The 17,413-nt window shown below is 30.4% G+C and overlaps 3 protein-coding genes across 3 annotated transcripts; all 3 read left to right on the top strand.

Annotated features, from left to right (window-relative positions):
• Positions 1-8,926: 8,926 nt before the first annotated feature.
• On the top strand, positions 8,927-10,510 carry LOC109337783 (F-box/kelch-repeat protein At3g23880-like). The gene has a single exon (XM_019574832.1). It carries the CDS (start codon positions 9,018-9,020, stop codon positions 10,185-10,187), a length of 1,170 nt encoding a protein of 389 aa, XP_019430377.1. The 5' UTR covers positions 8,927-9,017; the 3' UTR covers positions 10,188-10,510.
• Positions 10,511-15,921: 5,411 nt separating this feature from the next.
• Positions 15,922-16,725, top strand: LOC109337784. The gene has a single exon (XM_019574834.1). The coding sequence runs from the start codon at positions 15,922-15,924 to the stop codon at positions 16,723-16,725; it is 804 nt and encodes a 267-aa protein (XP_019430379.1).
• A 28-nt stretch (positions 16,726-16,753) lies between these two features.
• LOC109337785 lies at positions 16,754-17,365 on the top strand. The gene has a single exon (XM_019574835.1). It carries the CDS (start codon positions 16,754-16,756, stop codon positions 17,363-17,365), a length of 612 nt encoding a protein of 203 aa, XP_019430380.1.
• The last annotated feature ends 48 nt before the right edge of the window (positions 17,366-17,413 follow it).

Consider the following 17,413-nt stretch of genomic DNA (forward strand, 5'->3'; position numbering starts at 1 on the left):
ACATATTATGAATGACATATCTCAAAGATGAAATGATTTAAAAGATTTATGCATATGAGACATGTATTAGGTGACCTAAGCCTTTGACTCAACTTAAACTAGATTCTAGTCTAAGCCTAGTACCAATTAAAGACTTAAGCATGTTGATTTGTTGGTGATCTTCAAGCTCATATTAGCAGAAGTTGTCCTCATCAAAACCATGACATATAAAGAGAGCTTTCCAAAGTGTTTCTCTTGACATGCACACTTTCAAAGTTTTGTTAACTGCTTTAATTGGCACCCTATTAAGGATGTAAATTGCGGTCATTAAAGCATCTCCCCAAAGAGACTCTAGAAAAGAAGAATGACTAATCATACTTCTCACTATATCCTTAAGAGTTCGGTTTAATCGCTCAACAACACCCTTCATGCTAGTTTTGCTTCGCATAGTGTATTGTAGAACAATTCCCCATTCTTTGAGGAAAACACAAATAGCTCTTTGACATCATCCTTATTGTTCTTTTTTACTTATTCTGAGAGGTCCTAGCTAAGTGAGCACTTTCAATCTTATCTTTCTACAACCTCTCTTCCTCTTGCACATAGTCCTTCTGAGTATTATAACTCACTTTGAATTGCCCAAAGTGTGCAAGAAGCGAGATAAAAACCAAGTGCATGAGCAAGTCATCACCATGCTCTAACTTAAGTGACTTGAGTTTTTCATGTGAGATTATACATCTCCATAATGTACTATTTTATGTTCCCTTTGCCTTTATACTTCATGGAGATGAGTTTAGCCAAAAAAAACTATTCGTCCTCGCTTTTCATTTTTGGCAAAGTATGGTTCTATTTTTTCAATGAACTTCCTTGCACTCTGACCCTCAGAAATAGAGCACCAGAACGCTTCTAGAATAGAGCGTTTCATGATCACTAGACACATTCGGTTAGAGTGTTCTCATTTCTCAATTTTAACCTCATTGAGGATATCCATAGTAGAAATGAATTTCTCCACCTGAAGTGTCAAATCGAAATCCATACAACTGAGAATAATTTCTACGGCTTCCTTATAGACCTTAAAGTTTGCCCCATTTAGCAATGAGATATTCTTAATTTAAGCAGAAATATTTGCAGCACTAGTAAAAGAACAAAACAAATTGTAATCATTCTTGCAATTAAACTCACATTTAACTTTAATACTTAAATTCAAATGATAGTGGGGCACATCACGAGTTACCTAGTACAACATTAATATTCAGCCTTTGGACACAAATATTAATGTTATATGCATTTTTGTAATAAGCATTTCTTTGGACCGACTTACAATTCACATGGAAAGTCATATGCTTATCACATATTTATATAATTTGGGCTGATCACTATTTGAATAAAATGTAAACATACAATTGACTTGATATTTCATATAAATCACTAATGATACTCTTGTTTGTAATGGTCAAACATTGATCATAATGCATGTTAAATAATAAACTCTTCTTTGGATTAATTTATCATTCACATATGCAATTTTATAATAATCACATATTTACCGTCATATGTGTGTATATAATCCGGCCAAATAAAAATCTTCCTTTGTGCCAATTAATACCCACATGGATACATATACATACTAGCATTTGACATTTATTATGAAAATTTCACACAAAAGATGTCCCTTTGGCGACTTCATATTTAATAGGTTCACTTAAAATGTCAAACAATTTTATTTTCCAAAAGAAAAAAAAAACCATTTAGTTGAGATTGATTAAACATAACCTTAATCCAAAACATATATTATTTATATCCACATATAAATATATATATTCATTATAGCTTATTGGTAGCATTGCATCATTCCCATCACAAGGATGTGCATTTCAAATTCTAGTGATGGTCCATTTGAATTTTCAACAAGAAAGATATTATAATTTAATATATGACTAAACATGGCAGGACACACTTTCCAAATGGAAACAATGCTTCAACAATAGCAGCCCCTTAATAAACAAGACATGTTCACATAATAGACTCATCACAAGATACCCAAGACAACATCAATTTCTAGTCTTTGGACATATAAATTAATTTGTAAGTGATACTCTCAACGTAATGATCAAATATTAACAATTAGTTCTGTCAAACAATAGCCTTTCTTTGGACCGACTATTATTCACATGAATTTTTTTTATAATTGTTAATTATTTATCATCACATGTATGTTATTACTTGGCCAAATTGTGTCTTCCTTTGAGTCGAACACAATTCACATAAATAATTATATACTCGTCTGTGTAATTTTAATCAATTTCCACAATAGAGGTTACTTTGACAACATATTGTATCAATAAATTCAAAGGTTAATTACCAAACAAAAGGGAAATAATATGGGTCCCTTATAAAAAAATAATTTTGGAATTAAAACTTTCAGATTTGATATATTTTATGATTAACAAATCTAATCCCACAATATAATTTCAAATCAAAAAAGATATATTATATATATATCAACATATAAAATTGGATGCAATCTTAATCAAATATAAAGTAGATATAAAGTGAAAAGCATAAAAAGATATATGCAAATCATTATAAAAAAAATTCAAATCGAATATAATCATATATATATATATATATTAACTTTAATCAGTAATTTCAGACATCAGGGCAACCTCAAGTTGGAAACAATTACATATGTATATATGTATATTTTAATTCTCAATATATATACAAGGTCATCAATTCCATGTTGTATATGTATAAAATAAAAAACACATCTTAAAACATATATACCTTATACATATACTGTAACAAATTGTAAAATGATAAAAGTCAATGTCCAACAGTAAGGCATTAGTGCACATATAAATACATATTGCATGAGAGAGTCATAAAAGTAAATGCAACATTCATGCACATATCTGAATATATACTTCAACACATGTTGCAAGGATTCATAACATAAATTACTCATAATTCATATAAGCGGAAGCAAATAAAAATTATCTTCATTATTGATAAATACTCAATTTTTCATAACCAATAGCGGAAACATAAAAATCCCCAAATTTAAAAAATTAGGGTTCATAAAAAATTGGGGGAAAACATCTTTAATGGAGAACCATAAAATTCAGAACCTAAAACTCTGATACCACTTGTTAGATATTTTCTAATGATTAGTGAAATATCAATCTTAAGATCTTGAATCTTATGATTCTCACACATGATATAAAACAAGGATACAAAGTCATATCTGAATTCATGTTCTGTGATATACTCATTTGATATACCTTTTGAGAGAGTTTTGGTATGATGACATTCTTCAACCAAATCCTTAATTCCTTTTGGGACCTTCGTTTTCTCTCTGATGGGAAGAGATGAAAACTATTTGTGATTTGGTGTATTGGGGACCATAATCGTTCCTTATGTGTTAACTTATAGGATTCTCATTATCCCATATAGGTCAACCGTTTGGGTATCATCCATTAAGTCCATATTTGTTATCAATTTTAGAAGTTATATATGTTGTCAGAAATTAGATCACTTATTTTTTAACTTGTTAAAGCATTATTGAGATAATTGGTTGTTAGATAGTTGGTTATTAGTTTTTCTGGTTTTCTATAGATAAACCATTGTATTTCTTTCTAATTCTATCAATGAGAAATAAAGTTTCTATTATTTCTCTTTCTTTCTTCAATTTCTCATTCATGCATCATTTCGTACTTCTTGATTCATCAAGAAGATTTCTTTAATGGTTCATATCATTTTAACATGGTATTAGAGTGTTATTATTCTTTTTGATAGCTTCTGCTTTTCTTCTTTTTCCGCCATGAGATATACTACAAAACTCATACTTCTTGAAGTTGTGTTCTTCGAAAGAAGAGATGGTATTTGCATCAATTCCAAAGAAGATGATTCTGGCTTCAATGCATTTTGCAAGAAATACAATTAGAATTGAAAAAAATATGAATAACAAATTGTGGTAACCGATAATATGAATAGGATCGGTTTGGTAAATCAAATTAGAATTGTGGTACAGATTTATAAATCTACCTCCAATTTCGTTATAATTGGAACTGTTAAGAATATAAATAAGTGTTACCTTATAATTTAAAGTGCATCATCCTAAAATTGCAGTAATAGTGGTCATGGTAATGATAACAATAAAAGTTAGTGGAGTAGATGATAATAATAAGAGGAAAAAAGTAATGAATGGTAGAGCAATTATGATAGTGACTATTATTACTGTGATGTGTTGTTTTTGTAATTGATCATTGTATATGAAAGTTTTGAAATAACAATGGATAAAATAAAGAGAATGAAACGAAAATGATTAAAAGTTTTGAAATAACAATTGATAAAATAAAGATAATGAATAAAAGTTTTGACTATTGTTGTAATGGGTTGTTTTTTATCATGTTTGATTTGTTTTATAAATAATTGATAAGGACAAACTTAAGATTTATTTTATAAAATTTAACCAAATCAACTTTGACATGCTAACCCTTATCATTTATATATTGATTGTATTATAAAACTTATCTTCTCATCTGTTTCATATATTGCCTATATTAAGTAACTAATCATCTTTTAATATAAAAATTAAGATAATCAAAACTTGTAATATAAGCAAATGAGAAAATAATAAATGTTTCATGTATATCTATATCTATACTTCTATACTATATATAAAGCCAAAACTTGAAATAACTTCCATCTTGGTGTAATTTTCATTTCCTATATTGCTCTTAATATTATTTAATTTTTACAAAAAAAACTATATAATCCTAAGCAACTACCACCAATACATTAATTAACCAAATATCTCACCTTAAATTAAACATTATCATAAACACACAAAAATATAATATAAAGTATACCGAACACAACAAATACATTTTAATTCAAAAAATGAAATATATAAAAATTGAATATGTAGTATTACACAATATTCGCCGGCAGACACGAAGTGTCTGTACACACTAGTTATTAATAAAGCCAAAACAAGTGGTAACCACCATACATGGCATAATTTTAATATTCCATTTTTATCATTTTTAACATCTCTCCTTAATAACTAATAAAACTTTCACACAATACTATTAATAAAGCCAAAACAAGTGGTAACCACCATATATGGTATAATTTTAATATTACATTTTTATTTTTTTAACATTTCTCCTTAATAACTAATAAAAACTTTCACACAATACTAATATCTAACAATCTTATAATGATTTTTATCTTCTTAAATCAACATTTTTCTTTAAGTTTATATATTGCAATATGAATGCGGGTCGACAAGGCACAAAGTGCCGGTCGACACGCTAGTAGTAATAAATACAAAATACCTTATAAAATTGCCCATGAAGATTTTCTATATAAATATCTTATATTATCAAAGACAAAAAATAGTAGAAAATTAGATAAATATATACATTATTATACTAACAAACATATAATCCATTTTACATTTTTTCTTCGGTTTATTTCTCGAGGCATGGATGGTGAATTAATTTCCTCTTTTTTTGGGTACATAAAGTTAATTTCCTCTATGATAGTAGGAAATAATATAAGTGGTAATTTTATACAATAATATAATTTTTTACGTTCACTACACTAAGCCTTTATTTGGTGGGATAAAATTATAGTGGACAGAAAATATTGAGAGATTGAAGAGAAAGTAGAAATTTCTCTGATTTGGTTGTGGGTGGAGAAAGAGAGGAGAGAGTAAAAAAGGCGTGAGACCCACAATAAGTTATTTCTCATCTAGTTGGGTGAGAAAGAGAAGATAAAATGATAATTTTATTGAAATGTCAAATATACCCTCAAACTTTTCTACTTGTTTGTTTTAAAAGTGTAATATCTATGCACTGATAGTTTAAAAACTTATACATAGTCAATGTATCATTCATCATTTATTTATTTTAATTTTTAATGAGTTTAAAATTTGTGCACTAATGTTGTAAAGTTTTTTTACACTGTGAGCATATCATCCACAGTTGATTTGTATTACTTTTGTTTGAGAGTCCATAGTGATTAATAAATCAATTGTGGATGATTTGCTGACAGTGTAAAAATCACTTACACTGTCTGTGTATACATATTAAATACATTTTTAATACCTAGTAAATGATAATTGAAAATAAAAGGTGAATAATATAATGATAGTTTACAAGACTCTTACACTAGTAGTACATACATCTTTTCTCTTGTTTTAAATACTTGTAACATACATAAATCTTTTTTAAATATAAAAATTTTATTTAAAAATAATTGAAATTATAATAAAATATTTAATCTAAAATTATAATATTTATTTTTAATTATAATAAAAAACAATTTTTTCTCTTTCATTTACTTTAGGGACATTTATGTCATTTAAACCATAACATCATATCTCTTTTCTTATTTTTTATTCAACCAAACAAAAGAGTAAGAGAATAAAATATATCTTTATATTCATTTTCTCTTATCATTCTCTTATACGAAAAATCACAAAAATCTACTGTAATTCTTCTCTTTCTCTTTCTCACCTATTTTTTCTCTCACTTTTCACTGTCTTCTTGTTTTCTCTTGTCAACCCAATAAAACATTAATAGTCACTATATTATTCATCATTCATATTTAATCACCATTCACTCTTCAAAAAAAATCTAAATAAATAATGGATGATGTAGTCATTGTGTACAAATTTTACACAGACTCTACATGCATATTACACTCTTTTCTTAAGAGAAAAAATATATACAATGATATTGTATTAATTTTATACACTACTATTTTATCATTCATATTTACTCATCATTGATAACATAATAATTGTGTACAAATTTTACTAAACTAAAATTTTTCTTAAGAAAAAATGTACGCACTAACAATATATGAATTTTATACAATATTATTATTCTTCACTCATATTTAATCATTATTGATTTTTCAAAAATAATAATCTAAATACTAGAGGTGGCAAAATTATCCATAATCCAAAATCCATCCAAATTAAATCCATCTAAATCTATCCGTTAGAACTAATGGATATAATCCAATGAATAATGTTGATAATGGATGGACTCAAATCCACCCATTATATCTAATGGATATCCGCAAGTATATCCATTTGGATGGATACCCAATCCATCCAAAAAATAAAAATAAAAACATTTTTTTTCCAATAATTCAATATTAATATAAAAAATCTCTCTCACCTTTCTAAGCATAATCCTCTACACATTACAAAAGTTGAAAATTGCAATTGTGATTTTAAAAGATGATTATAAAAAAAGTATAAACGATTTCTGTCTTAGTACTTTACCCCAACATCTTAATGCAAAGTATAAATATATCATTTTGGTTATTGACTAATATGATAATATAATAACAAAGTAAAATATTTCAGGATGATGGACTGTTGCATACAACTTGTGAAAGTCTCAATTATTAGGGGTGTAAGAAGTTTCGGTTTAAACTGTGAAACTGAACCATAAAATGCAGTTTGGTTCGATTCTGCGGTTCGGTTCAGTTTTTTTTTATTTGGAACCATTAAAGTTCGATTCGGTTCACAGTTTTGTAAATTTTGGAACCGTTAGAACCGAACCGAACCACATATTAAAAAATAATTTTATTTTATATTTGGATAGTTAAACTTTAAAGTTAGGAGATAAAATATAATTAAGAATTTAGGATTATTAATAAATATAGGCTATAAATAAGAGGCAAATATAAAAAATAATTTAGTAAACAAACCTAAATATCTATTATCTCTATTATCCATTAAGAAGATAGAAAGAAAACTAAAAAACTAGTATACATTTTGTTACTAATCACTGATGAAATTAATTAAATAAAGAAATTAAGGAACTAAAATAAAATAAAGAAAGAACTTGAGGACATTACTAATGTCGTAGAGTATTAGGTGTTACTCTTAGACTAAAGAATTGGTACCAAATTTGTCATTCTTAAATTTTGTTGGATATTGTGGACTAAAATTTCAAATTTGTGATGCGTTGAGATGTTGAATTATTATTGTTTTACTAGAAAAAGTATTAAATACTTTTATTATTGATGTGTTTAGTATTCATTTAGTTGACTCTATACTTTGCAAATTTTGTTCAACTATTTCTTAAAAGATTTTTTAAAAAGTTGAAAAACCGCGGAACCGAACCGAACCATATCATTGTGTTCGGTTCGGTTTCTAAATAAAATTTGCGGTTAATCAATTAGAACCGAACCATATATTGGTGTTCGGTTTGGTCACCAAATTGTGTTAAAAACCGAACCAAACTTTTACACTCCTACCAATTATGCTGCACCAGAGATTTTTGCCAATAGTACTTATAAAAAAACTTCACAAATTCATCTTTTTAAAAGTGCTTATCAAAAAAGCGTTTTTTAAAAGTGTTTTTTAAGAAAATTAATTTAAAAAAAAAACACTTTTTAAAAGTAACTTTTTTAAAAATGATTTATTAAATAATAATTTTTAAAAGATTTTTTTCTTCAAATTGCTTTATTAAACCTATTTAGTTCAAATTAAAAAAAAAGTGGGTTGGATATCTATCCAATCCATTATAATGGATAGATTAATAGAATGAATGGATTGCAATCCATTGAATAAAGGTGGATTGAATAATTTAAAAATGTGATATAATAAATTTATATGGATTGATAGATAGTTTTTTTCCATCCATTACAGTCCAAATTCATCCAAACTCATCCAATTGTCACCCTTACTAAATATTAATGGATGACACGTAAATATATAAAATTTTACCCTTAGACTTTTTTTTTAACAATATCAAATCAAATCCAAATGATAAGATTTTACCAAAAGTGAATCTATCAATAAATATCTTTTTAATCAATATCATATTAAATCTACGATTTTAAAGGTTTTAACAAATTAAATCTATAAATAGATACCACTCACTCACACCCATCAATAGAACCTGATGCCATACACTTCTTCCACCGCCGCCTCCAGCCCCAAGAGACGACGGCGCTGTCTTCTTCCACCACCGCCTCTGAACAACGCACCACCGTACGTTACAATGCCTTTATCATCAGAACTACTCCCTGATGAACTAGTAATTGAAATCCTATTAAAGCTTCCTGTTAAATCACTCCTTCGATTCATCAGTGTTTGTAAATCATGGAATTCACTAATCTTCACACCCAATTTTGTCAAGAAACACCTTCATCATTCAGCTTCTGATTCCACTCTCCAATATCACCGTTTATTAGGGCGCAATATTCTGGGTAACGTTCCTGGATTACAATTCTCTCAATCTCTTGTATCCCTAATTGACAACCCATCACAATCCCCTTTCGATTCGCTATTATCCGCGGAGTTGCATAGTGAACCACTCGTTGTTGGGTCCTGCAATGGATTGATATGTTGGGTTTATTTTGATGATTACTCGAATCATTATGCGTGCTATTTGAACCCAATGACTAGATCGGAATCTAAGTCGCCGCGCATTTCGCACCCTTGGGGTGGTAACCATTGTTTAACTAGGTTTGGTTTTGGGTATGATCATCTCAGTGATAGTTATAAAACTGTGGGTGTATATTGTGATCCTCAGGTTGAGAATGTTGAGGACAAAACCTTAGTTCAGGTTTATACATTGGGTGATCCCAGCAATTCTTGGAGGAAGATGCCGAGTTTTCCGTTTGTTCCTAGTCGTGGGCATACATGTACCAGTAGATACAGTGATTGGTGTGGTAAATTGGTGAGTAACACTCTTAATTGGTTGTGTGTTCGGCCGGATGCGAAAGGTTCTCTAGTGGTTGTTTCTGTTGACCTTGGTAAAGAGACTTGTGTGGAGGTTTTGTTGCCCGTTGTCGATAAATATGAGCCTATTGGAAGTCCTAAGTTGTGGGTTTTAGGAGGCTGCCTTTGTTTTTCTTATGACTTTGATGGCACTCATTTTGTCTTGTGGCAAATGAAAGAGTATGGAGTTACAGAGTCTTGGACTATATTGCTCAACATTTTTTATGGGGATGTTGGGTTTGAACATATTTATGGTTATTTTCCTAAACCCTTCATTATGTTGGATACGGGTGAAGTCCTATTGCATATCAAGTTTGATGGTGTATTCATTCTTTATAATCCCATACACAAATCATTCAAATATCTCGAGTTTCAGAATGAGAAGATTTGGTTTGAAGGGACTACTTACATTGAGAGTCTCATGTCACCTTGTTTGGCCCCTTATTAATTAAGGATATCTAAGTTTGTTCGTCTTTATAAAATTTGCCAAGTTTGGTTTATTGATTTTGTACTTGTTGAATCATGTCTTTGGTCTAAGTATTATTGGCATTTTGTGCACCAACTCAGGATAAATGTCCCATGACTCCTGCTCATGGGTGGATTCAAGTTTCTCTATCAGATCTAGTCTTTTAATTGAGTATAAGCTTGTTTTTGAATGAGAAAATTGTTTGTTTAATCTGCCTTATTTTCATAAATAAGACCTGAATAAATTGCTCTATTATTTTGTCCTAAATGAATGAAATGTTATTCTTGATAAATTGTTTTATTTTGGACTTGATAAATGATTAAAAAATGGTTGCACACGCATTAGTCGCCTCTTCATATAATCTAGTCGGGTTTTCTTTTGGCCGGAATAGGGGTTGTTGGGTTGGTTAAGTTATTTTATCTACCTCTAGTTTTAATAGAAGAAATAGAGGACAGTGAAGGAAAAAGATTTATGTTCAAGGCACAATGGAAGTAATTCACTATCTTCAACACTCATTTAGCTTTTCTTTGGTTGGGGTGAAAATCTGAGGAAAGAAAATGAAGAAATTATATGTATAGTTTTTCTGATTTGTTGTCTAATATAGTAATCAGAGAGCATTTGAGAAATTCAGGAGCTAAAAAGAAAAACAGAGATCAAGAGGCAATGTGAATCATTGTAGTAACTGTTACTACCCACTTGAAAGGGATCATCCTCAGTTATTTTCGTTGTTATTGGTGTAAGGAAATATATGAGCAATGTAAGTCAATGTTTTATGTTTGCTGGTGTATAATGTTTCTTATTTAATTTGGTCTTTATTCCAGTTGTTTACTTCCTCTTTTATAAAAGGCTTGAGTGGCTTGTTTTCTTCTAAATTTGCCTTTGTTGATGATGCTTTGTCTCAGACTTAGGTACTAGGATCTTAGTTGTGCTTGCTTTAGCATGTGATACTTGTATAATATTTAGGAATGTTAGAAGTGAAACATGTATGATATTGCAGTTTGACATTTCATGATTTTCAAATACTATAAAATTTTCATGATTTTCCCTTAATCTTGAAAAAATAGATTTAAGTGCTCATAGTTCTATCCTTTGATGTATATAGAATATTGGTCATGTTTATATCCAATTTAGATGTCTTCAATTGAGTTTATATCTTTGTTTTCCTCATCCTCTGTTTGTTTAAGTTCTTGAATTATGACCCTCCTAATTTTGCAATGGATGTTGATAATTGAACACTTATTTAGATCCTTTTTGGTGTTATCTATGATTGTTATTTCAGCTTTGCTGCATTTGCATACTAGTGAAGTTGAAGTGCTCCCATGCTTCCTCATCTTAGTGATATTTTGAGTTAAAGATTGATATTTAGGTTTCCTCATGTCTTCAAGTGATATTTTAAGTTTGATGCTCATAGAAAATGGTGACTTTTGTAATAATATCTATATATGTGGATTCTTCCTCATGTGTATTACAAGTGCTGAATCTGAGTTGGTGCAAGAAACGTGAGAATGTTTCGTTTTTATAGTGTTGAATTGGTATAAGCATGATAGAATCCTGATTTATTATTACTATTTCCATTCATTTTTATATATTCAATTAAAAAATGTTGGTTAAGAAATGTAATAATTGTATTGATTTATATATTTACTATTTTTAAGGTACAAGGGAAGATAAGAATATAAAGTATGAATAGAGAGAATAAAGTAAGAAAAAAATATAGAATTCTAACGTTGAGATGATTTTTTTATGAATAGGCAATAATACCATTATTTATTTATTATCTCTCTCTTCCCTTTACTAATCTCAACCAAATAAGATTGATAATGTGAGATAAAGATTGATATTTAGGCTTCCTGGTGGTGTAGAGTTGAATTTAATGTGATAATTGGAAACAACTTGTTTTATTTAAAAATAAGATTTCAAGCTTTTTTGTGTTGAACAAATAAAATAAGTTTGATGCTCATTAAAAATTGTAACTTTTGTAATAATGTCTCTATATTAGTATTCTTCCTTATTCCATGCAAGGTTATGAAATTGGAGTCAACCCTTACATTGGGAAGATATATTTTTGTGAGTTTAATCGGTTTAAATGGTTATATACTTTCAATACATCATCCATTATTCATTTGTATTAATTTTATTTTGAAAAGTTAATTAAGATTAAACATGAATATTGAATGATACAGTGACAGTGTATCAAACTCATATATCATGAGTGTACATCTTTTCTCTGTTAGTAATTATTATAATTATATTAATGTAATCTCTCCATTTGTTTTGGACTCGTGTATCAAATTTAAACAATAATTGTCATAATATTTTACATACTAACAATGACAATGATGTGCCAAAGGAAGATGAAGTTGTGCCTAGCTATACCACTCAAATGACCAAGACCAATGTTGATGTGCACAATGTTGAGCATGATGCACCTAAACCAGGAATAAGGCTAAATATTGGTGCACCAAGTCTAGCTACTAATGCGCCAAGGGTTGTTGTTGTTGATGCGCTAAGGGTTGCTCGTGATGCACCAAGATCTGATTGAGACTCACCTGCTAATGAGCCAAGGGTTGCTCTAGATGCACCAAGATCTGACCAAAACTCACCTGTTGATGTGCCAAAGTCTAGTCAAGCTTCGCCCATGATCAGGCTAACTTATTGCTTGATCGTGCCAGATATTGCACCTCATCGTGCCAAACCATGCCAAGCCTTCAAGCCTGATGGGCCAGTGCAGTCAAGGTTTACAATATGCTTATTCTTTGTCTATATTACTATATTGTGATAATCAGTCTGTTATATACATTGTTTTAAACCGTGTTTTTCATGAAAGGACAAAATACATGGAATTGGATTGTCATACCATAAGAGAAAAATGATGTCAAGGTTTGATTAAAATTCTTCTTGTAGCAACTCATTTATAGCTTATTGATGCTTTAACAAAGGCTTTTGGACCAACTGTCTACAAAAGCATTCATACCAAGTTGGATCTCATAGACATATGTGCCCTAACTTGTCGGGGTATCAAATTTAAATAATAATTGTTTACATACTAACAATGATAATGATGTGCCAAAGGAAGATGAAGTTGTGCCTAACCATACCACTCAAATGGTCAAGACCAATGTTATTGTGCACAATGTTGAGCATGATGCGCCCAGACCAGGAATAAGGCTAAATATTGATGTGCCAAGTCTAGTTGCTGATGCGCCAAGAGGTGTTGTTGATGCGCTAAGGGTTGCTCTTGATGCGCCATGATCTGACTGAGACTCACATGCTGATGAGCCAATGGTTGCTTCTGATGCGCTAAGATATGACCGATACTCACTTGTTGATGCACCAAAGTCTAGTCAACCTTCACCCATGATCAGGCCAACTTATTGCTTGATCGTACTAGATATTGCACCTGATTGTGTCATCTCGCCTGTAATTGTGCCAAAACGTGCCAAGCCTTCTAGCTTGATAGGTTAGTGCAGTAACATTTTGCCCGAGACACATGGGTCAGTTGTCTCGATCATTAAGCGAATTATCTTCGGTCAGAATCAAGCCATCCTCGGTAAGAGATAAACCAACCTAGACTAAACCTTAGCCAACAAGGTCAGTAACAATTCTTGTCTAGTGCAGCCTAGAGTTACTTACGATACAAGCAAGTGTCATATTTCTAATTCCTTATGATATTTAGCACGTATTTATTGTGCATTTTGTTAGTAATTCAAGTTGTTATATTTTCTAACTACCTTTTATGTCTTATAAATAAAGGGTTTTGTTTTGTAGCTAAAATCATTTTTCAATCATTAATAAAATTCAGAGCATTATTCATTAAAGTTTCTTATTCACATTTTATTTCTTGAGGGAAGAATTTATAACTCTTATGAGCCTTTTTGTATCCGAGTAAAACAAAATAATATAATAGTGTTTTGTTTTTTTAAATTTGAAGTAAACCGTCATGTTTGCCTTCTGGTTTAATTGAGTTTAACACAATTAGACTGGAATTTTGCTAGTTCAATGCAGTCCAATCCTTCATTCAATTAAGAATCCAAACCAAAACTATTTTTAAGTTCGGTCAGCGAAGACCACTTAGTCTGATCCTCACCATATTAAATTCAAATGCTAAATCTAAGTTGGTACAAGACTCGAGTGAATGTTTCTTTGAATTGGAATAAGGATGGTAGAACTCTCATGTATTATTACTATTTTCATTCATATTTATATGCTCAAATGCAAAAATAACTTCTTTAATAGATATAATAATTGTGTTGATTTATATAATAATTAGTAATTTTTCTTCATAATATACATTTTTCTCCATCTGTATTCATTAATGTTTTTTTATTATTTATGTGAATTAGTTATTAAATAAAATTAAATATAGAAAATATTAATTATCTATTGAATATTGTTACGCCCCAATTCTTGACTAGGTTACTATGTTTTTCATGATTAATACATAGAAAACTCAATTTAAGCTTATTTTGGTGCAAACTGATCTATATAAATTAGAGATTAGATTCCAGAGTCAATTAGAATGTATTAATATTTTGTCTGTTCATATTAAGATGATACTCTCATGGATTGCATAGACTTTATTATACCATTTATGAAAAGAAAACTTAATTAATAAAACAAAAATTTCTATTTTTTGTGTTAATAGGAGAGGAAATGTTTTTTATATTTTTTGTTGTGTATAACAATATAAGATCTTGCTCATACGTATCCCTAAAAATAATAGAGAATTAAGACTACTTAGTTATGGGTTTGGAAATTACTAAATTGATTTGATAAAAAATATTAGGAATTTGTTTGAGCTAAATTGAATGGGAACTGATTGACATAGAGTCATCATTGATTGTTTACTCTCTTCCGACTTTGATAAATAACATAAACAGTACTAGTGACTATGACCGTTTCTCGGATTGAGGTAGGGAGATACAACACGAGTCATAACCTCTCCATTGAATTCCAAAATATAATTAAAACATGTTTATTTTTAAATAACTTAAATTTTCTAAAAGAGAGAATAATAAATGAAGAGTCAGTATTGGTCGTTAACCAACTTCCCAGTTCGATAAATAACATAGGCAATATAAGTGATCGCAACTATTTCTCAGCTCGAAGCAGAAAGTAAGATAGAGTGTAACCTCACTATTAGATTTCCAAAATAATTTGATAAATAAATTATTATAATAATAATAGGATTGTTACATTGAGCAATTTGTATAAAATTATAATTATTTTAATTAAATATATGAAGTATTCTTATTCACTTTATTTGCCCGAATGAATGGCAGGAGTATTAGAGGGAATGTAATTCTAGCCTTTATTGTATAATTGGCATAGTTTCCTTTTATAGAAACTTTGGTTAGTTAAGTAGGTTGGGAAAACTACTATAAATAGTAGTAGTTGTTAGACTTTGATTTAGAGTGTGTAGTGTATTGGTATGTAAAGATTCATTTTCAATACAAGAGGTCATTCATTGATATACTTCTTCTTCTTCTCCTTATACTCTTCTTTCTCTTCTTTTCTCAATTTCCATTGCCTCTTTGTTACTGCAAGAAGGAGTGAGTGTGTGCATTGTGTATGCAGCAGGGTGGTTTGAATTGGCATTGGTTTAACAGTGGTATCAGAGCTAGGAAGAGCAAGTTTTTGTGTGGTTCTTGTTCAAGAAGATCAAGGAGGAAGGAAGTGAAAGAGCAAGCTGGTAACTCTGCAAGAAGAGGTAAAGATGGCAAACAACAATGGATTCTCCATGACACTACCAATTCTAGATTCCAAGAATTATGACAGATGGATGATACAAATGCACACCATTTTTCGATTCCAAGAAGTGAGTGAAGTAGTGCATAATGGATTTCAAGAATTAGGAGATAATGCAAGTGAAGCTCAAAGAACGCTCCATAGGGAAGCAATGAAGAAGGATTGTAAAGCCTTGTTCCTACTTCATCAATGTGTTGATGGAGGCAACTTTGAAAAGATTGTTGGTGCCAAGACAGCAAAAGAAGCATGGGATAGCTTGGAGAAAAGTCATGAACGGGCTGATAAAATCAAGAAAGTGAAGCTACAAACCTTAAGAAGAAGGTATGAATTACTTCAGATGGAAGAAAATGAAAGCATATCAACATACCTTGCCAAGATTCTCACATTAACTAACCAGATGAAGGCTTGTGGCAAAGTATTCAAAGTGAAATCAGTGATTGAAAAGGTACTAAGGACTCTAACTCCTAAATTTGATCACATAATTGTGGCCATAGAAGAGTCCAAAGACCTTGACAATTACAAATTGGAGGAATTGCAAAGCTCTCTTGAAGCTCATGAACAGAGATTGAAAGAGAGGCATGGAGATACCAATGAAGATCATGCACTACAAGCTCAACAATCCAAGAAATTTGTTGGCCAGTGGAATAAGAACAGAAGAAACAAAGACAAATGGCAGAATGAGAAGTGTAGAAACTGCCTAGGCTCTAGGAGTGAAGAAGGTTCAACATCATCATCACAAAAAACAACTCAACTCTGCAACCAATTCCTATGATCACAAGAAAAATTCAAACAAAACTCTTATGACCAGAAGAAGAGGTGACAAGAGCAAAGTGCAATGTTACAATTGCAGAAACTATGGGCATTATGCTGCTGAATGCAGAGTAAACAGAGGATCAAACAAGAAAGATGAGGAGGTCAAGTTGGCACAAGGTGATGAGTTAGATGGTGAAGAACGCTATCTTCTGATGGCAACAGTCTTAAATTCGAATGAAGAATCTGATGTGTGGTACCTGGACACAGGTTGTTCAAACCATATGACTGGAAAGAAAGAATGGTTCACTTCTCTTGATGAAACTACAAAAAGCAAAGTCAAATTTGCTGATAACAGTGCAGTCTCAGTAGAAGGTATTGGAAAAATAGTGATACAAAGAAAAGATGGAAAGAAGGCATACATCTCCAATGTGCTATATGTTCCAAAAATGAAGAGCAACTTGATAAGCCTAGGCCAACTACTTGAAAAGGGCTACTCAATGGAGATGAAGGATGGTATGCTCAGAGTTTTTGATCAAGACAAGAATAACATCTTGAAGGCACCACTATCCTCAAACAGAACCTTCAAGATAGGTATTCAAGTTGGTGATCAAAGATGCCTCTTGTCAACAAGTGAAAGAGATTCATGGTTGTGGCATTAAAGGTTTGGACACCTAAATTTCAAGGGTTTGAACCTATTGAGCAGAGAA

The sequence above is a fragment of the Lupinus angustifolius genome, unplaced genomic scaffold (genome assembly GCF_001865875.1).
Source record: "Lupinus angustifolius cultivar Tanjil unplaced genomic scaffold, LupAngTanjil_v1.0 Scaffold_10_172, whole genome shotgun sequence".
Classification (NCBI taxonomy): Eukaryota; Viridiplantae; Streptophyta; class Magnoliopsida; order Fabales; family Fabaceae; genus Lupinus; species Lupinus angustifolius.

Coding starts and splice junctions, on each gene's coding strand:
- LOC109337783 (XM_019574832.1), top strand. CDS start 9,018: ATGCCTTTATCATCAGAACTACTCCCTGATGAACTAGTAATTGAAATC.
- LOC109337784 (XM_019574834.1), top strand. CDS start 15,922: ATGGCAAACAACAATGGATTCTCCATGACACTACCAATTCTAGATTCC.
- LOC109337785 (XM_019574835.1), top strand. CDS start 16,754: ATGACCAGAAGAAGAGGTGACAAGAGCAAAGTGCAATGTTACAATTGC.